The following is a 27,413-nucleotide window of genomic DNA, read 5'->3' as shown; positions in this document are numbered from 1 at the left end:
GAGTTCCTGGTGGAAGTCTGTTCTGGTCATTTATTGCGTTTATTTCCCCTTGACAGTGTCAGAAACACTGGGACGTGGACACTTCTGCTGCTCCCCGGGCCTGTATGATCTCAAATAACACCAAAAATAGTAATTGCCAACTGACACTCACATTGCTGCTGCAAGGGGAGAAACAAATCCATGGGGAAAAGAACAAAACACAAACATGCCCAGGCTGGGGCCTCAGTGCAGTAAAGCAACAGGGAAAGATGAAATTCAGAGCTCCAAGAACCCCTGAGAGGTTCTTGCAAAGCTCCCACGAGTGACAGTGTGATACTGCCCTGCTCAGACTCAGGGGGGATCTGTCCCAGCCTGGACAATCCTTGTGGACAAGCAGAGGAAGCAAAGCAGCCAGGCTGAGCTGTGCAGACACCTGAGATGTGTCACTGACTGCTGTGACAGCTCCTGGGGCAGGGATGAGGTCACAGCCAAGCCACCAGGGCAGCTCCTCCCTGAGCAGGGCTGTGCTCAGCACCCCAGCCCCAGGAGCTCAGCTCAGCCACCCCAAGGAACCCTCAGACCCACAAAACCTGTGGGACTGAACACAGAGCAGTCACCTGCCCAGGGGATGGACGGGCACAAAGAGCATTTCTCTGCTTCCCAATGTCCAAGTTTCCGTCAGAACTCGAGGCTGAGCAGCCACCAGCACAAACATGCAGCCTCACAAGAGCAGCTCACACCCATCCAGGGTCCAGGCACCCAGCACTGCTGAGTCCAACCACTCCTCACTGCAGTCCAAACACTGACACATTCCCCGGCCAGGCAGGGGTGGGAGAGGCTCAACAGCCCTGAAAACAAGGACTTAAAATTGGGATTAGCCCAAACACAAGGCTTCCTCACAGCTCACAGGCACCCCTGCCTTGTTTTGACTACAGACCCTGGATTTTCACAAAACATTGTTAGCTGCGTACAAGTACATTGTGTGTGTTTTTTAGTTTGAGAACTATTTCCTCTCATGGGGTTTGTTTTTCACGACTAGGGAAAGCATCATGTGCCTTTTTGGTCTGTGAGTTTCACATCTGTGATTAAACACAAAGGCAAGAAGTGCAGTCTGCCAGAATTCTGCAACTCCTCCTTCTTCGGGATAAAAATGAAAGTACTTAAATCATACCATTATTAAAACAGTTTAGAATATGAAGCAGAGCGTGAATGGTTTGCAAGAAATAAAACACACACACACAATAAAATGGGACCAATCCTCAAAAGTTTGAAAGTATAAAACCCCCAGAAGGAAAGGCTCTTTCAAAGTACAGGCATCTGAAGGCATTGTCCCAGTGCTATCAAATTAGGCACAGCTGCTTTCACCTTCTGGAAACACTCACACGGAAATAAATGAGTGCAAAAATAAGAGCAAAACACATTGTACCTCAAGGCTGGTGCTGTTGTCCCCTTCATCCATGTCTGCAGGAGCAAAGACAAAAGCAAAGACAAGTCTGAGTTAAGAGATGACCGCAGCTTCCGACGCAAACTCTTGAACAACACAAGGGGAACAACAATTGTTTAACAACAAAGCCCAGCAGCGAAGTGCCGGCGGACGGGACCTCTCCCGGAGAACCTCCTGCACGGCCACGGGAATTCAGAGAGAAGCTCCCGGGAGCTTTTCCACACGGAGAGAGAGCGGCTGTGGGAGAGCCGAGCCCGGCGGCACGGCCGGACCCGGGTCACCCTCAGGGCCGGACCCGGGTCACTGTCCCGGCCGGACCCGGGTCACCCTCAGGGCCGGACCCGGGTCACTGTCCCGGCCGGACCCGGGTCACCCTCAGGGCCGGACCCGGGTCACCCTCAGGGCCGGACCCGGGTCACCCTCAGGGCCGGACCCGGGTCACTGTCCCCGGCCGGACCCGGGTCGCTCTCCCGGCCGGACCCAGGGGCTCTCCCGGCCCCGTTTCGCCAGGCTAGCGCTCGGGACTCGGGCTCCAAACAGGACAGCACCTCCTCCTCCCGCGGGGCCTGGGGCACCCGCACCGGCCGGGGGCTACACCAGCCCGCCAGGCCCGCGTCCCGCCGCCGCGCCCCAGCGATCCCCGGCGGCGTCTCACCTGCTCCTTCCCCCGCCATCGCCCCGGTGCCGGTGCCAGCCCGGGTCCCTGTCCCGGTCCCTGTCCCGGTCTCTATCCCGGTCTCTATCCCGGCTCTCGCGCTCCCGGGCCGGGCGAAGGGCGCCGAGCGCACACCCCGCCCGCCGCCGCCAGGGGGCGCGGCCGCGCCAGGCCCCGCCCACGCCGCGGGCCGCTCGCTGCTGATTGGCGGGAAAAGCCCCCCGGGAGCCCTTCGGCGCGGGGGCAGCATCGGCGCTGTGGATTGGCTGTCGCGGCCCGGCCAATGGGAGCGGGCGGTGTTGGGGTGTGCCGAGGCGGGAGCGGGCCGTGAGGGGGAACCGGCCCCGGCGCCGATCGGGGAGGTCCCGGTGACCGCAGGGCTCGGCTCCGCCTCCGCTGGGCCCTCCGGTGCTCCCCGGAACTCGCTCCGGCGTCGCTAGTTCCGCGGGGACCGGTCCGGTCTCTCTGAGCTCCCGGCTGCCCTCAGGGACCGGCCCGGCCCCGCTGAGCCCTCGGTGCCCGGCATGGGGCTGCTGACCCAGCTAGTCCGCGGGCTGGTGCGCGGTGCCGACCGCCTGTCGCCGTTCACCAGCAAGCGCGGCCCGCGGAGCCACAACAAGGGCCGCGGCGCCAAGAAGGTGGGCGTGCTCACCCGCAACAAGAAGTTCCTCCTGGTCAGGGAGATGGTGCCCGAGTTCGTCGTGCCCGACCTGACGGGCTTCAAGCTGCGGCCCTACGTGTCGTACCGCGCCGCCGAGGGCTCCGAGCCGCCCCTGACGGCCAAGCAGCTCTTCGACCAGGTGGTGGCTCCGCGCATCCAGAAGGACGTGAAGGACGGCACGTTCGACCCCAACAACCTGGAGAAGTACGGCTTCGAGCCCACGCAGGAGGGCAAGCTCTTCCAGCTCTTCCCCAAGAACTACGTGCGGTAGGGAGCGGGAGAGCACGGGACAGGCTCCCTCACTGAACTTCAGAGCAAATCCTTCTGCCTTGTTCTTCTGTAATACCTGATTTAAATCCTGGTGAAGTGTGCGGTTTGATTTCCCACCCACGACTGGTGATCCCTCTGGGAGACAGCTGTGCCTGGTGAGCAGAGCCCTCTCGGGGGTTCCGAGGATGAGGATGACATTTCTAAATAAAAAGTACTGCAAAGTTTAAGAATTAAACTTTAAAAATTAAATTAAGACTGAAAGTGTTCCCTTTGGCAGAAAGGAAGCAAGATCAGTGGATGGTGTGTGAGCACTTAGTCTGCAGTGAGGGCTGCCAGATGAGCCCTTACAGTGCTGTGGGGGGTTCAAACCCCCACATTTTCGGGGCTGGGCAGGGCTGCAGCCCCAGTCTCAGAGGGATGAGCTGTGCTCAGGGATCAGCCACAGGAGGGGGAAGGCACAGCTTTTCTGACTGAACTCTGCGTTTTTCCCCTCCTGTGGGGCTGATCAGAACAAGTCACACACACGGGGCTGTTTCCTGCCCTCTCTGCTGCTGGCAGAGGTGCCCCTTCAGCCCTTCCCTGTGCTGCCAGCCAGGCCAGGAGGGGCATGCAGGGCTGGAGAGCAGGAGGTCCTGTGCCCTTTGATGCCCATTCCAGCTTGCTCTTGACCACATCCTTTGCCTGACAGCCCACGGGAAGGCAGACAGTGGGTGGCTCCCTCCTTTCTGTGAGCAGAGCAAGGCCTGGCCTAGAGCCTAAAGCAGGCTGGTCCCAGTCTGTCACCGCTGCAGCTCGCTGCCCTCGGGCTGTCCCTCTGCTCTCACAGGGCAATAAAGGCATTACAACCTTTCCAACAGATACAGGACACACCCTCGCTATTCCCCGGGAACTGGCTTGTCCACTCCCAAAGAATATTCACCCCTTGGAGCCCGAGCCATCCCAGGGCAGGGCAGGACTCCCTCATAAGGACTGTCAACTGATTTGATTTTTAAAACAAAACAACCAAAAAATGATAAATCACTTACATTTGTTTTATTTTAGAAACATCCAAAAATAGCATGTTTTTTTCTTTAGCAAAAGCTCTTGTTTTCATTATTAATATGAATCTTCATGTAACAGTGCTCCAGAATGTTTGCTAAAATACACATTCACCCTTGAGAAGGGGGTTTCAAAGCAGCGAAGTTCTCACCTGCTGCACCTCATTTAGCTGCAGCACTGTTACACAGACCTGTTGCTGGTGTTTCTTTCCCTCCAGACAACTCATTCTTTAGGACCATCAAAGAAAACCATGCAAGCTAAAAGTTACTGATCTAGTTTAAGCTGGTTTTGTGTTTCTAGGAATAGAGAAAATGTTCCAGAAAGGGTGTTTTGCTGATATTTCACAGTGAAAAAAAGAAAGCTAATGGAGCAACCATGAGAAATCCTGCAGCCATTCCTGGAGGTAGTTAGGGCAATGCTGTTAAGATTTTGGTTTCTGTACTTATTTTAAATTTAAAAAGATGTCAAGAAACACCGCTTATACGTTTTGGAGGTTTTGATCTTAAAGCTGTTCACCTTTTAAAAACTGAGCTTGACTTTGGACCTAAAGGTGGCTCTGTGGAGAGCAGAAAGAATGAGCTGAATACTGAGAGGCCATGGGGGTGGTGCAATGGCACTAAAACATGGTGGGGTCACTACAGGATTTACTGAACCAGGGTGTGCTCGGCTGGGAGTGATGAAGGAGTCTGCAGTCAGGTGAGGAGTGATGGAAAACGATGGAAAAGCACCAGGAGCCTCACAAGGAGGATCCCACAGCACTTCCCTTCACACAGACAGTCTGCACTTCCTTCTGAACCAGAACTTCTCTCTGTTTAACATCACTGTGAGCACACTGCACTGCCTCTGGCCTGTCTGAGCCCTTCTCCCATCACACAGCCAAGCCTCTGCTCAGGGGCCTTTGAGACATTCAGGAAACCTTCTGGTCACTTACTGGGTGTGCATAGCAGCATAGTCAAGTCTGGTTTGTAAGGGAAGGAGAAAGGCTTAACACATCCATTGTGAAATGCAAACCAGCCTCGAAAGGATTCAGATCTCAGGTACAAAGCAGCAGCCTGTGAGAGGAGGGCTGTTCCACTTGGAACTGGGACATTAAGGGAAAAACTAAATAAACCTGTCTGGCCATGACCACAGGCCTCTAAGCAAAGGCTTCCCTCTGTGCTGAAAATAAAACATCAGGAATCCCATCAGTGTTTGCCTCGAAGGACTCCCAAGCTCAGCAGTAAGATGGGAAAGCCCAGCAGAAATCAGGGCATTAAGTTCAGCTGTCACTCTCAGTTCAGGAGTTTGCCTCCCTCTTCCATTGGGACTGGTCAAGGCAAACTTTCACCTGTTCTTTCGGACGCAGATCCAGGACTTGGCACATCTGGAGGGGTCACCAGGCTCATCTCCCACTTCCAGACATGGAGGATGTTGTCATAGAAAGAACAAGTGGCCACAATGCTCATTTCTTTGGGGCTGTCTGGAGACCTGGCTGAGTCACTGCCTCTGTCCAGGCCCATTCCATTGGGTCTCTTGGCTCCTGAATCAGAGCTGCTGGCTGACCCCAGATCTGCCCCTTGGGCAGCCAAATCTAAACCTCCCTTTAAACCAGAGCCCCTGACCAGTCCAGGATCCCCAGCCAGCTTTGGCCCTGCCCCTGCTGCGAGTGCCACAGCAGGGCTTTCACTCTCCTCATCCAGGATTACATCAAAAGTAGCTGTAGGAGACTCATAAATTATCTTCAGGTTCTGGACCTGCAAACTCAGCCTCTCCTCTCCTTGCCCTGATGCTCCCACGAGCTCCTCCGAAGGCTGGCACGCAGCAGCAAGGTCCTGGCTTGCAGGCAAGGAATCCCTTGGACACAGCCTTGACCAGTCAGCCCCGTAGGCCAGGGAATTGTGCAGGACATAGGATGACAGGATGATACATTCCTCTGTGTTTTCCGCTTAAAAAAAAAAAAAGATAAATGAAATTACTTAGAAATCAAGTTGTGGGTTGTGGCAGAGTGCTCAGCAGCCATTCCAGCACTGGCTGTGTCTCATGGGAAGAGTTCTCTGGTTATTCCCTTCTTCACCACTGAGTGAAGCATTCCAGGAGGAATGAGGTACTGACCATTTTTCAGCCACCTCTCAAGGGCCTTGATTCCTCCTGGGTCAGTAGCAGAGGAGAAGAGGGTTGAACACGCATGAGATTAAAGAGCATCATTATGCAAAGTGCCTACAAAGGCTCAAGACAGACAAGACTGATCACAGCACAACCTTCACTGAGCCATGAACACACCTGGGGGATTGCCAGGTCCTGTTATTAATACACTGCAGATGTTCTTCCTGTCAGCTTTCAGCATCTCACTCTCACAGCGAGTTCCTTCCTTCCCCACACAGGAGAAATGCCATCCTCATTTCCTAAGCTGTTGATCTGGCCAAGGTCTGAAAAACCCATCCTCTGTCAGACTGCATTTGTAATGTGAATCCAAATGGCTTTTCCACCACGGAAGCACCTCATCATTCACATGAAGAGCTTATTCATGTTATTCTGGATTAACCAGGCTGCAAAGCACTTTCTTCCTGAGGCAATAACTGATTCCCCAGCAGGTCAGTGACTCCAGCTCAGAGGAAAGCACCACCTGACAGTCAGAAGCACTTCTCTGAAGCATCACAATGAACACAAACCCAGAATGGTTGTGCCCTCACCAAACACAAAGGCTCTCCTCCCGTGAAAAGAAGTTATGAGAGATTTACACAGATAGTGACAGGGCCTTGGCACAACCAAGCAGGCCAAGAGAGTGCACAGATGTGGGAAAGCTGGAAGTTACCTCAAACTGGAACAGAAGCCTATGGCTTTTAACACCATCTCAATCCTTCCAGCAAGAGCTGGAGCTCCCCGTGAACCTGCAGGCAGCGAAGGAGCGCAGCAGAGCAGCCCTGAGCACCTCTGGTCCCTGCACACTCACCCAGGCTCCCGCGGCAGTCGAGGATCTTGAAGCCACTCTGCATGCAGGCTGCCAAGAGCACGAAGTCACACGTGGGGTGCCACTTCAGCCTCCACACCCCACCTTCCACGTGGGTGTCAGCCAGAGGCTGCCTCATGTTCCTGGTGTCCCACAGCAGCACGTGCTCGTCGTAGCTGGGGACACGCCACAAACAGGCAGAACAGCACAGCCAGGTCAGGGCACAGAAGAAAAGTGGGAAAGACCACATGCTCTGCACCACTTGGGAATTTCTGCAGAGGCAGCAGCACGTTCAGGTAACAGGGGAGGTTGGGCACACCAGGGAAGAGCAGCTGGAAGGGACTCACCTGCCTGTGGCCAGGAGATTCTCTCGGTGGGGACTGCACTGAATGCTGCACACACCCATGGAATGTCTGCAGAGGGAAGAGACAACAAATTTGAGAAGGGCTTCTTCCTTGAATTTCAAGGATTTTGAGTCCACATTATTTCATCAAGGTGTCTCAGGAGAGGTAAGCTCAGAATTTCAGTCCAGTGACCTACCCAAGCAGAGTTTCATCTACACAGTCCAACAGCCTTCCCAGGGACAAAACTTCTATTCACACCATCTCTCAGCACAAGTATTTTCTAGCAATATTTGCCCCATAAACTGTTGCTCAAAGGCCCTAAGAATTCCAGCAGAACAACTCCATTCCCAGGAGCCTTTACTCCCAAAATTAATATTTCCATAGCCATAGTCCCCAGTGTAATTTTAAGTTTACACAGAGAATTCCATTAGAGAGCTGTGTATATTGTTTTAACCATTTCTTAAAGTAAGACAGATCACTTCAAATAACTAAACAGTGGTGAACAAAATATTTGCTAAAAACATTCATAATAATATATCCAAATTTAACACACACAAAAATTGCCAAAATAAAAGTGTAAATCAGGATTCCTTTTTAGAAAGAAACTACCACCTTCTTCATATGTGGAAGTCAGCACTTGCTTTACTGTGTTAAAGGATATAAAGAAAGTTTCAACCTGAAGTTGTTCTGATGAAAAAAACTAATAGATGCCTCCATTTCCCATGGAAGGCAGAAGCAGGACCCACTGTCACTGCACATCTCCTAATTCAGTGGCTTGGGCAGGGGCAGGGCAGCAGCAGCTGTTCCCACCCCGCTGCTGGAGGGCTGGGCGTGGACAGGTCTCACTCACCTCCTGCTGGTGAAGATTGGAGCCTCCGGACTGCACCTGGTGTCCCAGCCCTTGAGCAGGCTGTCATCCCCTCCTGCCCGGGGACAAAACACTGTGACCCTCAGCACCAGCCCTGAGCATGGGGCAAAGCAGTGCCAGAGCCTGCAGCTCCTCCCGAGGGGCAGCTCCCATCCCTGCTCTGGGACAGGGACAGGAGCCAGGGCACGGCTGGGGCTGGGCCAGGGCAGCTCAGGCTGGAGCTCCGGGCAAGGCTCTTCCCCCAGAGGGTGCTGGCACTGCCCAGGCTCCCCAGGGAATGGGCACGGCCCCGAGGCTGCCAGAGCTCCAGGAGCCTTTGGGCAGCACTGCCAGGGATGCCCAGGGTGGGGATGGTGGGGGTCTGGGCAGGGACAGGGGTTGGACTGATGATCCTGGTGGTCCCTTCCTGCTCAGGGCAGTCTGTGACACAGAGCTGATGCTTTCCTGCCCTGGGATCCCACAGAATTTAACAGACACACAAAAAAATCACATCAGGCTCCCAACACTCATCACCACAGAAAACACAAGTGGTATCAATATACTGATGCCCTCCTCTTTAGTAAGAAAAAGAGTTAGAAGTCATAAAGACTGGACTCAAACAGCTCTCTGGCTCTTAGCATACTGCAGGAGAATATCATCTTTTTTGCCAATAGCCATCCAAATACAGTTTTCAGGGTACAGATTCTCCTAATTAACTCCAACCACTTTCCACCATCAAGAAATTAAGCCTTTCACCCCTAATCAGAGGACCCTGCTCTTTCAAGAGTGATGCAAGCAGCTCACCCACCCCTGGAAAGTAAAAACCCAAGTAATACATCCCCAAACAAGGGGCCCCCTCCCCAACTGCACCTAAGGAGATCCCCAGCCCATACAGACCTGAATACACAATATCAATGTCCCAGTAATTAAAAGCAGCAATCCAGGCCTCAAATTTGTGAGCTTCCCACTGGTTCAGGACATGCACAGAAGGAGCAGATTCATCTATGGAGAAAAGATTCAGCTTCCCCTCTGAATCACTGCTGATCACTCTTAAAGGACATCCACTACAGCAGGGTACACAAAAAACATTGGGAATTACTGCAGCAATCAAATATTTTCATTCAAATAAACACTGGCAGAAACTGACAGGAATGACACATTCATACAATTCTTTTCAGCTTCATCTTAAAATCACTTGCCCCAGTGACCACCACTCTCTGCTCTCACAGGGAGCAAGCACTCACTCCCAGGTCAGGGAAAGAACCACTACTGGCTCTCGTCTTCCTCAGAGATGCAAAAATTGACTTCTTACATGCTTCACATTACATCAGTAAACAAATTCCATGTGAAGAGGGTTCTTTTTTTTTTTTCCTCCAAGTCAGACTGACAATGCCCTTTCAGAGCCTCTTCCCTCTTCTGGAGTACAAAGAGATGCTTTATTTCCTTGCTATCACTGAAACCCAAAGCACTGGCTGATCCTGACCTTTCCTGCTCTCTTCCTGTGCCACAGTACAGTTACAGTTTCCAGACACAATGACCTTGGAGCACTGGCAAATGTTTGCAATTCCCAGTGCACAGATTTTCTGGCATTCCCTGACATGAACTAGGTCTCTTCTGTTTGGTTACCTGCAAATGCAGGCACTGCTTTGGTGGCCTGGAGCTTCTTTCCAGTTCTGTATCAAATGATTCAACCACCCTGAATCTCCCGAATTCCCACATAAGAGATACAGTGCCACCCCCTTCCTACAGAGATGTGAACAATGTACATTTGGCTTCTAGGAAAAGTTACTGGTCTCTCAAGTGACAATAACAGGTCTAAAGAGGCATTTCATCATGGCATAAATCATTTGTCATGAAGGACAGACAAAAAGGAGGAATGTAACAAGGAAGTGTAACTGGCAATTCTACTTACTCATTAATGCATTAGCACACACAGAAACAGCTTTAATTAGCTAATTTGCCCTACAGTATTAAGCAATGACTGGCTGATCCCCCTGCTTTTCCAGCCTCACACCAAAGGCACCACTCTTCATCTGCACCTACAGAACACATTAACACCCCCCTGCCCTCAAGGTACAGCTAATTCAGCTTATTTCACACAGCAATGCCGTTTCTGAAATCTCATGTATGAGCAGTTGAGAGAAAGAGGAGCCACTTCCAAACCAATTCTCTCCTGTTTCTCACTAACCCATGATTAAACTTCCTACATGTGCTATTATTAGCAGTTCATAAGGAGAATTTCACACTAAAATTTAATCTGTTCTAAGAGCAGAGTTGAAACCAGCGGCTCCATTTGTATCGCATTCTGGTCTTTCCTTTTAATAAAGGTAGCAGAAGACACATCCCTGGCTCACCTGCTGCCATTCCCCAGAGCACAACCTCCCATTTGTTGTTGGTTTAGTCTCTCTCCTGTTGCAGTGGCCACACTGTTTGTGTTTCTGTTACCTTTGCTCTGGAAACAGGTACTTCTAGAGCAGGGCCAGGGAGCCAGCTGGCACCAAGAAAGTCAAAACCACTAAAGACTGCTTGATCCAAGCTTCAGCTTCTGAAGGTTGTCCCACACACCCTGGCCTCCACCCCAACCTCCATCTCCCATCCTCACCACTGCTCTCGTCCAGTGGACCAGTCCAAGGACAAGGCCAGTCGCTGTGCCCCGAGATCCACCCTGAAGCGTGGCTCCAACATGCAGCTGTTCTTCTACTGGAAACAAAAGGAGTGCATTAAGACTGGGAAGACAGCAGGCACATAATGACAGCTGCACAGCAGGTTTTCCAGAGACTGATGAGCAAATGAGGGTCCCACACTAAAGAAGCAATGAAATGTCCCACAGTACTGTACAATCATCCAGTGCTGGCTGAGGGGCAAACGTGCACACACAGGATCCCACCCTTCTGCTGTTCACCTCCCACCAAACCTCCCTTAAACTCTGCTGCTTCTCAGGGAGTGGTAAAGTGCAGCAGAAGTGATGACCTGACTGCTGAATTGCCCTACAGACTGGCCTCTGCTTTCTTTGCTCTGTGAGAATGGCTCAGATCACCCTCTTCTCTCACCACCAAAAGAAACCCCACTCCAAAAATCCTCCCTGCTTTTAGCAGCTTTGCACTTTCTGATGTTTCCCAGTTAGGCCATACTTGTTTCCAGGGTTTGCTTCTTCCCTCCTCCTGCTTCTCCTCCCTGACTCTGCAGATGGGTAGAGCCCAGCCCAACTCTCTGGCACCATGAAAAGTTCATAGAATTTATGACAAATATTATCAGAAGACAAAAGAAGTGTTTAAAAAGCTAAGCGTGCTGAGGAAGCCATGGAAACCAGCTTTCCTGCAAGCCTATACACACTACTAGGAAATGTAGAGATGTAGCAAACATGGGTTAAACCAGCTTCAGCAGCAGCAGGCACTGCATCCACCCACCTCACTTCCAGTCAGGTGGCAAAATTCCACAGCACCTGTAGAGTTTGCGATGCCAACCATGGGATGTTCTGCAACAGGAATGTGGCACCTAAAAGATCAAGTTAAACAAGTCTCCAATGTCCATCTTTCTTGAACTTTAGGAAGAGAGCAAAGCCATAACTTTCACTCCAACATGCACAAGGAGAAGGTATGTGATGGAAAAAATCTCACATTAAGAAAATCTAAGGCTCCTCAAGTTCCCACACACCTGCAAGGAGGGGATCCTGTACCAGGGAGATCTACCATATGCTATTATATAAATAAATGAGGTACAAAGTCATGACCAGTGAAGTGAGCAGAAAGTATGAAAGAGAAACAAGGCAGTCTTTGCTCATTGGAACAAACTGGAAAGTATTTCCCTCCAAGAAGTCAGGAACTGTTCCATTAGTAACGACTGCTGTTGCTGCCATGCCAAAAAAGGATGGCGGGAGGAGCAGAGCGTGCTGCTGTGGCACCGAGCCTGGCCGGGCCAGAGTTACCATTTGATGTCCAGGATGGCGGCCGTGTCGATGCGCTGGATCTCGGTCAGCGGCATGTAGGGCTGCTCCTCGTTGTAGTGGTACAGGTAGAGCCGCCCCGTGCGGTCACAGGCCCCGCTGCTCCCTCGGGAATCGCTCTGTGGCAAGCACGGGAAAGAAAAGGGCAAGCTCAGCCGCGCTTCTGGCCCCGCAGCCGGGATCCTGCCAGGAGCGGGGAGCAGGGCTGAGGCTCGCACTTGTTCAGTCCCAGCCCTGAGGGATGAAAGCCCCCATCGGGGCAGCCGCGCTCATCGGAGGGGCCACTCTGCCCGCCCTGGAGCCGCCCCAGCCGGGACAAGGCGCGGCCCCGCCGCGGGGACCGGCAGGACCGGGCACGGGGACGGGGCTCGTCCCGGAGCGGGGCCAGGCGGGCAGGGCGGCTCGCCCCGCTGCGGTGCCGGCCAGGGATGGGGCCAGGGCTCCCCCTGAGCGGTACCGGGCAGAGACGGGGATGGGGACGTGGACTCGCCCCGGAACGCTGCTGGCCGGGCGGGGATGGGACGTGGACTCGCTCGGTAGCGGGACCGGCCGGAGCGGGGCCGGGCTCACCTGGTCGGGCGGGCGCAGGTGGTAGGTGCCGCAGGCCAGGATGCTGTGCCAGCCCTCCACCGGGCACCACTCCACCGCGTCCGCGCTGAACTCCGTGTCCACCACCTGCAGCGTGCGCGTCCGGCACGGCGCGGCCATGGCGGGCCGGGCCCTGCTGCGCCGCCGGGCGGCTCCCGGGAGGCTGCGGCGAGGCGGGGCCGCCGCCCGTCTGCTTCCCGGTCAGGGCGGGCCCGGGGCGGAGCTGCCCCGCGGAGCCGCCTCTTCCCCCGGGCGGGCCCCTTCTCGCCTGTCCCTGCCGAGGGAAGGGGCTATGGCTCCAGTCCCCCCGTGAGGGACCCCTGCCCTGAGCCCGGCAGCTGCTCACGAGAGAAATCCGGGGTCAGCCCTTCCCCGCCATCCTCCCCGCGCCTCGCTCAGAGCCCTTCCCCGGCCCGGCATTCCCAAGGAGACGCGGGCTGGTACCGCCGTTCCTGCGCGCTGTTCCGGACCTCGCAGCGCTCCTGGTCGCTGCCCTGAGCCTTCCCCTTCCCCTCAGTCCTTTCCCCGTCGGAGGGCGGGTCCTGCGCCCTCGGGATGCGCCCGCAGCCGTGCCCACGGCGGTGCTGCTCCCTGCGCTCCCGTCCTCTCCCGGAGCCTGCACTGCCGCCCTTCCCTGCCGGGAATCCTGCAGAGCCACGGGGCTCATTGCTGAGTGAAATCAGCCAAGGCCGGGCCGTTTGCTGTTTTCCCATCATCAACCCTACGTTTATTGACACTGAATTTCATCTCCCACTCTCTAATCCTTCTGCATTTCACTCAGCCTTTATTATATTATTATTACACTGAATAATATCGTCAGTGGATGTTGTCAGTTTCATTATACATTACCTTTTTTCTAATTTTTTTTAATATATTGGACATCCAGCTGTTTACTTCCGAACAACCATAAAAACCCTCCCTTCTTCTCTTCCTTTCCTGTCTTCTAAACAGTTGTTTGTCTATATGACATTTCTCTTTTTGACCAGCAGCTTTTCTTCCTTAAGTGCCTTGAGCAAAATCATCATTAAATGCAGTTCAGACTGTCCCAACCAAATCCCCTTTACCCTACTGATGATGCCTGGAATTGAAGCAATTCCACCAAAGTTTTGAAGCATGATTTCCCTGTACAGAGCCCACACTGACTCCTCCTCGGTATTCAGCCATTGGTGTTGCATCACAGCATCCATGAATTCACAAAGTGCAAGTGGCTGTAGTTTGAAATTCCTTCCAGAAGCTGCTGTGACATTTGCTGTGACATTGTACCAAGGGAGAGGTCGCCATCCCAGCTGGGAGCTCAGCTTGTTCATCCCTGAGCTCCCTCGGAGCCGTAGGTGGCACCGTCTGCTCCTGGCAACTTGTTGCTGCTCATTTCAGCTGAACTTTAATCTCTCTTGAAAGCGCTTCTGTTCTGAGCAGATTCCCTGTGGAGCTCTCCATATGGAAGTATTCCTGTGTGAACTCCACCAGCTCTTTCACACGGAACACATATGCAAACAAGTCACTGGATTTTCCTCTGCTGAGGCTTTCATCTTCAGGTCAGCCCTTCCCTTTGCTGTGCATCAGTCTCTGCTGACACCAGTAGTCCCCCTGCTCCTGATTTTTTCAAAACTACTCATGCAAGTTTTATGACTTGAACATTCCTCATATTCCATTTTTCTTTGCATTATTTGGCTGGGTTGGTTTGTTTGCTTGCTTGTTCTACATTTCACCTGCCAAATGTTATTATTTCCATCTCTTACATTTGGACAAAGGTTCAGTTTATTAAGGATTTCTTCTTACTCTGAGTATCCCACAGGCTCCTGTTTAATCACACCAGCCTCCTGCTCTCTGTGCTGTTTTGCTGGGTGGTGAAGCTTTGCTCTTGGCCCATGTGATGTCTTAAACCATCTCCATGCCTCCCATAAGCATTTCAGTCTTTCAGCTGCTCCTTTTACCATGAGTTTAATTTAAAATTAAGTCACAAAAGAAAACTAAGACTATAACCCGATGGTGTTTTCAAGGTGCAAGTATCAGAATACCAAGCCCTGCAGTCCACTACATTTCATATTTGGTGTTCCTTAAGCCAGCCAGGATATCCAGTTGTGTTTTCTGCATCTTGGGATTGGTGATATCACCCTGTTTGGATAGGAAGCACTGGAAGGTACCTGTATCAGCATTTCACAGTGAGTTTACAGTGAGTGTGCAGCCCTCTGTTACAGCCAGCATCAGGAATGCTGCAGCCTGCTGCCCTGAGCTGGATTTACCAGACTTCCCTGCAGAAAACAACTTGGATGAAGAAAATCTCCATCAGGGGAAGCCCCTGGAAAATCAGTTCTTGATCAGAACTGTCCAGGTCTGCTCCCAGATTAATGACTCCAATCCTGGGTCTTTAAGTACTTGTCCATGTAGAGATATGCCTGCCAGCTGGGGTTCTCTGTGGGGAAGGAGGGCCTTTACAAGAGCTCCATCCTCTGGGGTGGCTTGGGGAGCTGCCACCTTCCAGTGCCTTTCTGCCCCTCCTCACTGAGAGGGAAGATGTCTGTACATGCCAAGAGCTGCCAGAATCATTGACCACACAACCTCCCCCACAGCAGGCAGGGATGTGTTTCCTGCAGCCCCCAAGACCTTCCCAAGAGTCACAATCCCCATAGCTACTTCTGTCCTGTGGCACTAGGACAGGCTGGAGTCACACATCACACACACCCAGGTGTTATCTCGGAGCCTTTGCAGGCTGTCTGGGCAGTTTCTTTCCACTTGGGTTGGTCCCACAGCCCTTTAACCCTGTGGGCATCTCCCCTCCTGCTGTAGCCCACCCTCTCACATTTCTTGGGACTGGGATTTCCCCACACCTCCATCCTGGCTTTGTCCCACCCTTCCCTGATTCCCTCAGAGGAATCTCCCCAGTGCCCCACCAGGCCTTGGGCTGCAGCCTGTTCTTGTCCTCACTGCAGCAGCATTAAAACATCTGCACCAACTTTTCCCTGCTTGGTGCTGCTCAAGTGTTTAAGGGCTCTAAGACTGCACTTTGTTTTGATAAACATGATTCCTGGTAATAAAATGGAAAAGTGGCAGGACAAATAGTAGCCTTTTAAACAGGCAAGGGAAAAAAGTCAATACTTCTGCCCTATTCAATGGATGACCTCAATAAACAAAATATTCCTTATGTCCCATTTTATATTAATCAAAAACTGCATTTCACTTCAAGGAAAGAATTATTGTTTCCTTTAAAAAAAAAATTACCCATTACAGGAAAATTTGATTGGGTCCTGCTTGGTTTTGTCACACTGAAGGGCATTTTGGGCTGCCTGAACAGAAAAGTTACAGTACAACTGTGCTTTAAGAGTGGCAACTCGACCAAGTGCCTTCAAGTGAACTTCCAGCAGGAAGCTTCAAAAGTTTTTTGCTATTTCCCAAGATGCTTAAAGTCAAAGGATGAAAACCCACCCAAATATTAATAATTCAGAACTTCCTGTGCAGATATTAGAAACAGAATATAATATTGGAAGTCCACAGCAGATCAATTTTCTAACAAATTGAATACAAGCAAGACCAACATTGCAACATGAAGTGGCAAAGTGAATCCTGATTGAAAAAATCAAAATTCTAAACAGCTTTTACAAAAAAATTTTCACTAAGCACTCCAAGAAATGTTCTGCATTAAGCACTCAGCAGCTCACATTCTTCTACTGTGAAGCAAGACTAACACCTGGCACTAAATTATCCATTTAGCTCTTCAGGAAACTCAACTGATGTTCCTTACACTTCTAAGGCAAAAATGGAATAGAAAATGGTTGTTCATTAAAAGAAAAATAGGCATGTGCTCTGCAAGGGAAATCCTCCTCCCATACTACTTTTATGTATTACTACATTAAAAAAATCAAAAAGTGATTCTTGGATTGATGACAACTCTCAAAAAAGTGAATAAATAATTCAAATTACCCATTACTAGATATTTAAACATCTCTGCACATGACTGGAGTGTTTCCTATACTACAGGGAAGCCACAAGGGCAACCACATCCACACACAGCTGCTACCCAAGCTCCCCTACCACTCACTGCCTTCTGTGCAAGGGCTTTGGAACAGAAAGCTGATGCTGCTCCCTGGAAATCCTGGCTGCTCCAAGGCCATCTCCAGCAGCCCCTGGGAGGCAGCCCTGGCTGCAGAGCCTGGACACAGATCCCAGAGGGTCCCTGTGCCCCACGCCAGCTCCTGGGCACTGCTCCTGCCTGCAGGGACTGCCAGCAGCCAGGGTGACCGAGCTCTGAAGGCAGCTGGAAGGGAAGGGGAAAAAGCCAGAGAGCAGACATGGATTCATTCCAACCTTTACTTTGTTTGCTCTTTTTTTGTTTGTATTTTTTTTCATTAGAGCTTCCATGCAGAGTTCTCCAGAGTAAGTGCTGATGCCAGAGCCTGCCCCGCCGGCCTTGGCACTGCCACAGACACTTCTGCCACATGGGAGGAAAAGCTTTTGCTACATGACTTTTTTTCTTTTTTTTTTAACTTTTAGGCCAACAACATGTTCTCATCTGAACATTACAGTTAATGAGTGCTATCAAGAATTCCTAACAAAAAACTGTACATGAGTTTACAAACGTATTAACATATAAATAATGAGAAGCTTCCTGCCTGGAGCTCCACAGTAGTCTTTTTGCTTGAGAATATAATACTGGAAGGGCAGACCCGATCCCTTTCCACAGCACCAGTCAGAGCTGGCTTAGTCCAGTCAGCCATTCTGCTCAAGCATCACAGGGTTTTTCTTCAGTGCCTCTGGCTTTGATAAGCAGTCTGTCATACTGTGCAAAAGCAAGAGTCCAATGCCTTTGGGAAGGAATCCTGCTGCTGAGAGGCCTCTGCCACCCGCTCGGTCACCGCTCTGGGCCCAGCTCCTGCTGGAAGGTTCTTTTCTTCTCCCGACAGTGCTTCTTGTGGGCAGGCCAGTCCTTCTGCTGGCACTGCGAGCCGCAGTACCGCGCCACCTGGCAGCGCCCACAGATGTTGAACTCGCGTAACTGGGAACAAAAGGTGGTGTTAGAGGGGCTGCTCAGTGCCAGGAGAACCTCAGCAGGCTCCCAGGGACACCCCAGCAGCCTTCCCAAGAGGACCCAACAGCATTCCCAAGCAGCTTCACAATCAGGCCTTCCATGCCTGTCACAACCAGGCGACAGGACAAGGCTGAACAGCCCGACGCTGCAGGAGGGCAGGGTGAGAGGGGTACTGGGAAGAAATCCTTCCTGGGGGGCCCTGGCACAGGGTGCCCAGAGAAGCTGTGGCTGTCCCTGGATCCCTGCAAGTGTCCAAGGCCAGGCTGGAGGGGGCTTGGAGCAACCTGGGATAAGGGAAGGTCCCTGCCCATGGAATGAGATGAATAATAAAGTCCCAACCCAAACCAGTCTGGGATTCTATGAAACACAAACACCCCACCATGAGTTTCAGAGAACCAGAAGGGTTTGAAGCAATTTCTGTAGCTGTACATTTGCTCTTGTAAAATGGGCTTAATAGACAAAATATTGGAGCATTACACATTTGTTGTCACAATGCTGCTGTTTTGTTAACTTAAGTTCTGTTTTCAACTACAAACACCTGAAATTCAGAAATTATCAGGAGGGCTGCATAAGCTCAGCCATTGCCAAAGTTAGTTATCCAAGAAGCTTTTGGGCACAGACCCAAATAAAAGGCAGAGCTGCCTCTGTTTCAAACACAGGGAATTTAAGATCATTTTTGCAAATGTTCCTTCCCCAGAGCAGAAAGTGGAACACAATGGGTTTAGCCTACTCAGCATCTGCTATCACAAGAAAAGCCCTTGTTTATAGATAAGGCATCTGTGTGACAGGGGCACAGCCCTTGCACAGCTCATTCTCTCACTCCTGATGTTGCTTTATCTTCCTCCAGCAGAACTTTTCCTCCCAGCTCTCCCCTGAATGAAGGCCACTGCAATTCACCTTCACCTCAGGAAATGGTAACCAGGTTATTTTTTGATTCCATGACCATCCAAACCCTCCTACAATGCTTCCTGCTGCCTCACACAGCTGCTCACTCATTCCAGCTCTGCTCCCTGCAGGAAAGCTCCCACCTGGCTTTTTGTGCACTCTGCAGAAATCACCCTCCTCCCAGCAGCCCCGTAACATCCACTGCTCCAACTCAAACCCACATTCCCTCCAACTGAAAACTGTAACAGGGTTTGGAGGTTCAGGCCAAACAAAACCTGAGTGGAAATCATTGCTTTTAGCCACTGAATGGCTCACATAGAGCTCTACATTTTAAACAACAAATAAATCCCTAGACCACTAGCCCAAGGCATTCCATGCTCACTCCCAGCTCTATGAACCCACCTGTTTTTCAATCATTGTGCAGGGAGGGTAGTGACATTCATAGTAAGTGCAGGAGTTCTCTTCCTCCTCCACAACATCCCCATTAGCATTGTAATATCTGGTTACATTCAGGACAGGAAACTGCTCTTCTATGGGGTCTGTAGGAAGTTGTTGGATTGCCAGCCAGTACAGACTTTGTTCCCTGGAAAAAAAGCAAGTACAAGTTTGGTATATCAATTCATAATAATCATACAGAGACACTGATTCCAAATTTATTAATAAATAAGGTTAACATTGTATTTAGCCTCAGACTGCACAGACCAATCATATATTGGGTATTTTTAAGGTTATTTTAGCCTAAGTGCAAACCCCAAAAGTTTAAAGGTATCGGTCAAGAAACATTTACATCAAGCAAAGTTAATTCCGTGTAAAATTACTCACACCAAGTCAAAATTTATTTCTGACATGAAGTCTGTTTCTTGTTCTTGAACCCCCAAAATCATGTCGAGCATTTGTAATCCACTAAAACTTCTCAGAATCAGTTTAATCAGCTCTAAACACCCCAATCTTAAAGCTGCTGCTGCAAGTGTTTCAGGAGAGGTGTGATGTGAAGTCTGTGGGTCTCTCACACTGTGAGTCTGGATATTCCCTGACTATCCAGATCCATCCTGGCACAAAGAGTGTCATGTGCTGCGTGGCATCACTGAACCCCAGCCTGTGGGAAGCTCCCCCAAGCTGGTGAGAGGTGCTGGAAGCTGAGCCCAGAACTCGCCCTGAGTGAGTCCAACCCCACCTCACAACTTCCATCAGGAGCATTCTGCACCTCCCAGCTCCCACTGGAATTTCAGTGCCTGAGGGGCAGAAGGCAGCGAGGTGTGCACTGAGCCTCTGCCCAGCTGGGAGGGCACAGAGGCTTCCTGCTCCACCTGGCACAGCCCTGAGGGTGAGATGGGTGGGATGGGTGCACAGCAGGGACACGAGCACAGACCGAGCACAGACCAAGCCCCTGGTGAGGCAGCCAGGACAGGGATGTGTAAAGCACCCAAGGCTTAATCAAAAAGGCTCTGCCAAGGCAAAAATCACTAAAGAATGGAGACAACATTTGCAGAGATGTTCATTCCCCTGCCAGGTGCTGCCATACCTTTGTTTGCTGGAGATGTCCTCAGCCTTGGGCTTCCAGCCCCAGGGCACGAGGCGCAGATTGTCCAGGCGGTTGTCCACGGTCACCGAGTTCAGGTGCACCACCTGAAAGCCAGGAGCAATCCCTCCCCGGTGCCTCTCCCTGCAGGACACAAAACCACCCTGAGGGTCAGTGCTGAACAAGAACAGCTAGAAAACAAACGATCACAGCAAGTCCAGAGGCAGTGTGAGCTGGGACCTGCTGGCACTGGGCTGCAAACAGACTGCAGTGGCTACCTCAGACAGGGCAGCTCCCAGGAGAAAGTGCCTTTTTCCAGCAGGTGGTTTCCATTATAAATTAGTTGAATCAAAAGACAGTACAGAGTAATTTCAAGCATGTTGCTTCATTCCAGAGTCTACTACTCCATTTACTGCTGAAGATCCATGGAATCATAGTGCTCCTTGGAAGGCGCCAATACTGGCTTATTATTTCCATAGGAAAATCTATCAGACAGATTTGTGCAAGTTTGGCACTGGTGTGGTGTCACAGGGCTTATTATTTATGAAGAAACATCTCTTAACAACAACAGGACAGAGGTTTCACTGTGTATGCAAATGATTTTTAGACTGCAATTGTGTGTAACACACTGAAACTCTGAAATTACTCCACAACTGACCAAGAGACGCCTGAAACTTGCCCAAAACCCAAAGCAGGACTAAGCCAGGATGGCTGCAGGGGGAATCTTCCCCACTGCCTTCTAAGAGTTTCAATTGCCCTTTTCCCCTTCTTTTCACCTCGCTCTGTTTCACCAAACATCCAGTTCACTGTCAAACACCCTCATGCCTGGACAAGTTTTGGTATCACTTCTTGCAGGAATCCCCATCCCAGCTGAAATGCAAGGCTTGGACAGAAGGCTGTGTCCCTGTGATTGTTCTGCCATAAGGAACCTCCCAGCACAGGAGAACAAGGACCAAGCAGTGCTGACAGCACCCACTGAGGGTAACCCAGCACCTCCTCCTGGAGACCTCCCAGCAGCTTCCCACAAGCCCAGCCTGGACACTGAGTCCTGCTCAGCCTTCACTGAACATATCAGCTCAAACAGTTATTTTAATTTTGAAGAGATATTTGTCTGGGTTTAAAAATTCCCACTTTTTTAACCTTTATAAAGCTCAGCATTACCCAGCAGAACAGAAAACTCATTTCAATGTGACTTACACTGAAAAATGAAGGATTTTGTATTCTTGGTCTAAATCCATCCAGATATGTCTAAGTCATATACCCTGGGGGTAAGAAAAACTCTTGCACGTCACATATGCCCCAAAACTGTAGAATGTAATGAGGAGAATCCCCCTGGAGAGGCCACAAGCAGCACCTGCACAGACTGTGCTCCAGCTCCCACCAGGTAATTCCTGTGAGGACACCCTGCATGAGAGCACAGCCTGGAGCCCCTGCCAGGGAGTCTGCTGGGCCTCCATGGAACAGGGAAAAGTTCTTCCCTTTGAAGGTAAAACCAATAAAATCCTTCTTTTGGAGAAAAAGAAACCAAACTACACACATTAAAGCAAACAAACTATGGCAGAGTCAGCTGAAGTGCCCTAAAGGAAAAATCCCCAAATCCCAGCTTGATTGGGTTGGAGAGGACTTTAAAATTCAGCTCATTCCCTGCCCTGGGCAGGAACACCTTCCACTACCCCAGGCTGCTCCAAGCCCCATCCAGCCTGCCCTTGGGCACTTCCAGAGCTTCCCCACCCTCCCAGGGAACAATTCCTTCCCAGTATCCCATCCAGCCCTGCCCTCTGGCACTGGGAAGCCATTCCAGTAACAGCTGTAAGGTACTTTTGAGTTGTTGAAGGCCACCAGAGGGTCTGGCAAAGGGAACCAGGAGTCCTGAGGGCTCCAGCAAGGGGTGAGCTGCTGGAGGTGAGCATCACTCAGATGGAGACAGGGAAGGAGTTAAGGTTCTTAGAATGAGCCTAGGACAAAGTGCCAGCTGGAGAGATGGGACAGATAGGAGACAGGAATCTGGGAGGAGGAGACAGAAGTTCAGAGCAAGAACAGACTGTGCAGGGGGGAAAGGAAAGGGGATTCCAAGACTAAGTTCAGAAATATTTTTGATTTTGTTAGATGAGAGTTTAGAAAGTGCTGGAGTTGGGGAACAGAGAGGATTATGAGAGATTGTCCCTGGCACTGGGGTGGCACAGCAGAGTGGCACACACCTACCCCTGCTCCTCCACAGCCCAGATCTGCACCCAACACCCCAAAAAGCAAATTCTGACCAAATCCCCTCTCACACTGAGCCAGTCTTTACCTCCTTGTATGAAACCCCCTTTATCTACACCACTGCCAGCACTTCTGTGGCCTCAAGTGACAAAAGCCTAATAAAGGTGGAAGTTGGGCCTTGCTGGTGAGCAGTCAGTGTTACAAACCACTGCACTGAGGTGCCAGAACTGGTAATGCCAAATTCAGGGTGGTCCCTCCTCTCCACACATCAAGAAGGAAGCTTTGAACACTCCACTCCCCTCCCGAGGCTTCTCTCTGAGCATCCCAGCTCATCCAAACTGAGCAGCAAGGACAGGCTGAGAGAACCTGCCTTGTGAGCAGCCTCAGTGGAACAGCCAGAACTCCTGCAGAGCTGGGGCTTCTGCCGCCCCCTGCACTCCTGAGCTCCTGCAAGATGCCAGGCAAAGCCCTTCCCCCCAGACTTTTCAGGGATCATCTGGATTCTGTTCTTTTGGTATTTCAGCAGCTCACAGCCCAGGACTGGAACACAAGTGCAGACACAGCAATTCCAAGCACCAGGAACCAGAACTGAGCCTGTTATAGGCAGCAAGATGGCAAGTGCTCTAAAAAAAACCCTCAAAACCCCCAGAAATCAGGTCCTGGATGTCTTTTTGAACATACAGTTGGTGCTACTTATGACTAATCCCTGCTGCTGCTGTTCCCCAGGGAACATCCCTACACCAGCAGAACACAGAGCTGGGATTGCTCCACAGGGAACTGATGAGGGGATAAGACTTCTGTTCTGCAGAGACACCCAAACCCTGCTTTGGGGGAGCCAAAACTCCACGTGGAAATCGCAGCAAGCACCAGAGAGGCTAAAGAACCACCAGGAAGTTCTCCCTGTAAGAATTTGTGCAGCTCATGTGGGGAATTTCCAGCTCTTTGGATGCCTTTTGATGCCACAGCTGCCTCTGCACAGGGCAGCAGGAGGGCTCTGGGAGAAGGTTCCTGTCACTGCTGCAGCTCCAGGATTTCTATCCCAAGGGCCTCATGACAAGGCCCAAAGACACCTGCTGAACTAGAAAAGAAAAAAAATTCAAAGTCTGTTTTACTTGCACCTACCACGTGCTACTCACTGTATCTTAAACCAGAGGCACACAGCTGGGTTGGCTTTTCATGTTTTTGGGGGTTCATGAGCAGAAACAACTGAGTTACACACCTACACCTGCAGTAATCCATGTTCTTTGGTGCTCATTCACCCAAGGAGTCAGGCTGGAAGTGCAGTCACCTCCTGGCTCTGCCCAGCTCTCCTGACTCTTACAGGCTCCACAGCTCCACTGCCCCTCCTCACCAAGGACCTGACACCACTCTCCAGTCCTGGTTTGTGCTCAGAGCAGCCCCAAAATTCCTCTCTTTAGGAGGGGCAGAGGCTTCAGAGCCCCTGCAGAGACCCAGCCTCTGACCTGCAGTGTCTGAGCTGCAACTAAAGCTCAGCAACACCTTCAGGACCAGGATGAATTAAAAGGAACAGCAGAGATATTTTATATTTTCTAGTCCAGAAATCTGACTGCAACTTGAGAACTGCAGCTCTGCTTGCCTGGCAGCTGACAGCCCCCTCTGCTCTGTGCCTCTCCAAAATCCCCATTACACACAATCTCTTATTTTTAACCACAGCCCATGCTCGAGTGACACAATTTGAATTTCCTAACTGAATATGCTCAAATGACTTCCTAATTTGAGTAAAACAAGCCAGGAGAGGCAATGGCTGGGCTGTGTCATAAACAAATAGCTGGGCTGTCATCATTTGCACAGCCTCCAACAATTGACCTGAATAATTTTCAGGTGCTGTTTAATGCTACTTACAGATAATAATTATGACTGTCTGAGGTTCACAGTTAGCAGCAGCTGTCAGTGATTTGCTCCACATATTGCAGCCAATTTCATAATTTCAACAAAGTTCTATGTGCAATAAGATTAAATATTAACAGATGCAGGTTAAAATCCATATTTAATAGGCAGACTGGAAATAATAATCTGATATTCTTCCTGTCTCCTTCCTCCTGTGCAAAGCCTGGTTCTAGGGGATAAAAGGTAACCTGGAAAGATAAAGGGCATCCTGGGCACTGTAACTTCCAAGGATGTGGAACTGAATAATTTTCAGTCAATTTTTCACTTAATTTTTTCCAAAAAGGTTTTTAAAATAAGTAAGATTTCTTCAGCAAATCCCACCTTTTGTACAAACCATCCGAAGGAGCAACAGATGAGCTTAGAGGGTGAGCTGCTCTCACAAATTAAATTGGCCCCTGAAACTTAATGTAAACCCTGTGAAGGATTTCAGGGACTTTAGAGTACTGAAAACCAGATGCAGCAGCTGAAATGAACCATCAGCAGCAACACCTCAGGCAGTTTTGCAGAAAGCCATAAAAAACACCTCCAAGTTTCAAGCTCCCCCTCTCCAGTGCTCTGCCAATTCTCAGCAGACAAAAAGCCCCACACCAAACCTTCACAGGTTTGTCTTTCCCTATCAAATGGTGCAGGTCCTGTTCTTCCCCCAGCTGAAGTTTGGGCAGCATTGCTCAGGTTCAGGGTGTCCATGCACCTCTGCCCTCCCTGCCTGGAATGTTCCACAGGCTGTGCCGTGTGAGGATGCTCCAAACCACAGCCCTGAGGCACCCTGTGCTGGGTCTGCCACGCTCCCGAGGGGACTGGGCAGGCAGAGAGAGCAGCCCTGACACGCCGGGGCAGCAAAGGGAACCCTGGGCCTTCTGCCCCCTGCAGTACCCACCAGAGCAGCTCGTGCAGCAGGCGGCCTGAGCCCCGGCCCCGGTTCTTGTCGAAGGCGTAAGCGAAGATTTTAGCACCATTTCCATCAGCATCCACCTCCATCCGAGCCTAGAGGGAAGGGAAAGGCCATGAGAGCACCCCACGGGGCACGCAGCACCTCTCCTCTGGGTGGACCCCACATCTGGGGCATTGACCCCACATTTCACACTTGTCCCTGCAAGCCCCTTGAGCTCGGTGGGGTCTGAGCTGTCCCAAACCCCCAGGGGGACCCAGCCAGCCCCCCCAGCACTGGGGGGGACACCAGCTGGGGACACCTCCAGCACTCCCCTGAGCTCCCTCTGGCACCCCTGGGTGCTGAAAGCCAACGGGCACCTCCATCCCCCCGAGAAGGGGGTCCCTGGGGTGGGGATGGACCCTGCGGAGCCCGGCTGGGAAAGGGCAGGGGGAGCTGGGGCTGCCTGGACAAAGAGCAGCAGCAAGGCAGCTCTGGGGCTGGGGTCACAGCAGGACCCACTCTGCCCCTGGGCAGCCACCAGGGCTCTGCTCCAGCCCTGCCCCTGCCCCCAGCGAGGCTCTGCCATTTTTCCTGCATTTCCACATTTTCCTGCACTCCGCAATGGGGCTCGAAGCTCACAAAGCACAGCAAGAACTTGATACACTTGGGACAGCCGGGGTGTGCTACCACCTCTGTGACAGACACGGGGCAGGAATGGACAAACAGGGAGTGCTCTGGCAGCAGCACTGCCCAAACTCCTACAATCCCCAAGAGCAGCCCCAAAGCAGCCACTGTGCTGCAGGAATTTACCAGGTGATGGTCCCTCCTCCAAAAAAACCCTTATTTGTTGTAAGTTTTGTAGTCATTGTCTTTCACTTTCAAAGCCCTGGTAGAACCCATTTACCAGGGCATATGAAGAGGAAACACTTTTTTCTGGTTCCATGATCAGTTACAGTAATACCAGTTTTCCTCATCCAAGACTAAGTGCAGAGTGAACATTTTTAATGTTTGCCAAACCATGGGAGGAAAAATTATCAGTTCTCCAAAAGCATACAAACAGTATGAAAGCAAAACCACTACAAAATAAACTAGTAAATAAATGTTTTAAAACAACGTTCGTGTAACTGGGAAAAAAAAAAAAGAAAAAAAAAAAGGAAAACTCAGAACTTTTCCTACTTGGAACCTCCACGTTGGGACTTCAGTGAGTTAAAACGGGCTCATTTTGCGCCAGTCGGGGGAGTTGGGGCACAGCTCCTGCGGGAGCCGCTCGGCCGGAGCGGGGCAGGGCAAAGGGAAGGGCCGGAGCGGCGGCGGGGCCGGGGCAGCCCCGGGCGGGCGGGAGCCACGAACACCGGGAAAGTAACGGGGGGAAAGCGGGCGGGCCCTCACCTCGAAGGAGTAGCTCTCCACCAGCGGGATGTCCTGCTCGTCGATCAGCGTGTACTTGGTCTGCAACACAGCGAGAGCGCCGTCAGCACGGCTCGGCACGTCACGGTCCCGGCTCCACACGGCACGGCTCCGCAAAGCCCCGTACGGCCCCGGCACGGCCTCAGCGTGGCCCCGGCATGGCCCCGTAATGCACAGCACGGCCCTCCCCGCCCGGACCCTTCGCCCCGGCCCCGCCGCCCCCCGCCCCGCCCGGCGCGGCGAGCCCGGCCCGGCGCGCCCCGCGCTGACCTTGCCGGCCACGCGGCCGAGGCGGACGATGCCCAGCTTGAAGTCGGTCATGGCGGGGCCGGGCCGGGGCCGCCGCTCGCCCCGCGCCGCTGCCACGCGCCGCCGCCTCGCGCACACCCGGGGGGCGGGGCCGCCGCGCCACCGCCCCCCCGCCGCCCCTCGGCCAATGGCGGCCCGCGCCACCGCCCACCCGCGCCCGGCGGGCCAATGGGAACCCGCGCCGCTCGCGCGTCACTCCCGCGAACGCCGCCGCCGCGGCCAATGCGCGCGCGGCGCGCCGCGGCTCGGGTCACGTGGGACGGGGCCCCGCGCGCGGGCGCGGGCGGCGCGGGCGCGGGAGGCGCGGGCGGTGACGTCACGTTCGCGGGAAGCTTGGTGCCGGCGGCAGCGCTTAAAGGGACCGCGCCCCCCGGGCCGGACGGGGACACCGGGAACGGGAACAAGGACACTCCCGGGCACCCCCGGGCACCCCAGGGCCGAGGAGCCCGGCTCGAGTGCCGGTGGCACATGGTGGTGAGGGTGCGCCGGCTCTCGGGCGCTCCGCTCGGACACCCCGCGCGGCCCCGGCGAGCCGAGCGGGGGAACCGGCGGGGATCGGAGGGTCCGCAGCGGGGGAGACCCCCCGGGATGGAT

At 52.2% G+C, this 27,413-nt stretch overlaps 4 protein-coding genes across 5 annotated transcripts in view; 1 reads left to right on the top strand and 3 right to left on the bottom strand.

Annotated features, from left to right (window-relative positions):
- The window catches only part of PNPLA7 (patatin like phospholipase domain containing 7), a 137,894-nt gene extending 135,661 nt beyond the window's left edge, over positions 1–2,233 (bottom strand). For both annotated transcript variants that reach the window (XM_064394089.1, XM_064394090.1), the window contains exons 1-2: positions 2,079–2,233; positions 1,406–1,440 (exon numbers count right to left, since the gene is read on the bottom strand). In XM_064394089.1, coding sequence (XP_064250159.1) covers positions 1,406–1,440; positions 2,079–2,097 — 54 coding nt within the window. In that variant the 5' untranslated portion in view covers positions 2,098–2,233. The remainder of the gene's footprint in view (positions 1–1,405; positions 1,441–2,078) is intronic.
- A 227-nt stretch (positions 2,234–2,460) lies between these two features.
- On the top strand, positions 2,461–3,258 carry MRPL41 (mitochondrial ribosomal protein L41). Its single transcript, XM_064394177.1, has one exon. The coding sequence runs from the start codon at positions 2,603–2,605 to the stop codon at positions 3,008–3,010; it is 408 nt and encodes a 135-aa protein (XP_064250247.1). The 5' UTR covers positions 2,461–2,602; the 3' UTR covers positions 3,011–3,258.
- Positions 3,259–5,207: 1,949 nt separating this feature from the next.
- DPH7 (diphthamide biosynthesis 7) lies at positions 5,208–12,900 on the bottom strand. The gene is made up of 9 exons (XM_064394175.1): positions 12,678–12,900; positions 12,090–12,226; positions 11,572–11,659; positions 10,767–10,861; positions 9,062–9,228; positions 8,168–8,240; positions 7,321–7,386; positions 6,977–7,149; positions 5,208–5,971 (listed from the first exon to the last, which is right to left on the bottom strand). Exons 1-9 carry the CDS (start codon positions 12,813–12,815, stop codon positions 5,358–5,360), a joined length of 1,551 nt encoding a protein of 516 aa, XP_064250245.1. The 5' UTR covers positions 12,816–12,900; the 3' UTR covers positions 5,208–5,357.
- Positions 12,901–16,986: 4,086 nt separating this feature from the next.
- Positions 16,987–26,920, bottom strand: ZMYND19 (zinc finger MYND-type containing 19). The gene is made up of 6 exons (XM_064394176.1): positions 26,781–26,920; positions 26,493–26,552; positions 25,110–25,216; positions 20,126–20,266; positions 19,006–19,186; positions 16,987–17,685 (listed from the first exon to the last, which is right to left on the bottom strand). The coding sequence occupies exons 1-6, from the start codon at positions 26,829–26,831 to the stop codon at positions 17,542–17,544; spliced, it is 684 nt and encodes a 227-aa protein (XP_064250246.1). The 5' UTR covers positions 26,832–26,920; the 3' UTR covers positions 16,987–17,541.
- Positions 26,921–27,413: the final 493 nt, after the last annotated feature.

The sequence above is a fragment of the Passer domesticus genome, chromosome 18 (assembly GCF_036417665.1).
Source record: "Passer domesticus isolate bPasDom1 chromosome 18, bPasDom1.hap1, whole genome shotgun sequence".
Taxonomy (NCBI): domain Eukaryota; kingdom Metazoa; phylum Chordata; class Aves; order Passeriformes; family Passeridae; genus Passer; species Passer domesticus.
The sequence above is the reverse complement of the archived record's forward strand: the minus strand, read 5'-3'. Positions and strand labels throughout refer to the sequence as shown.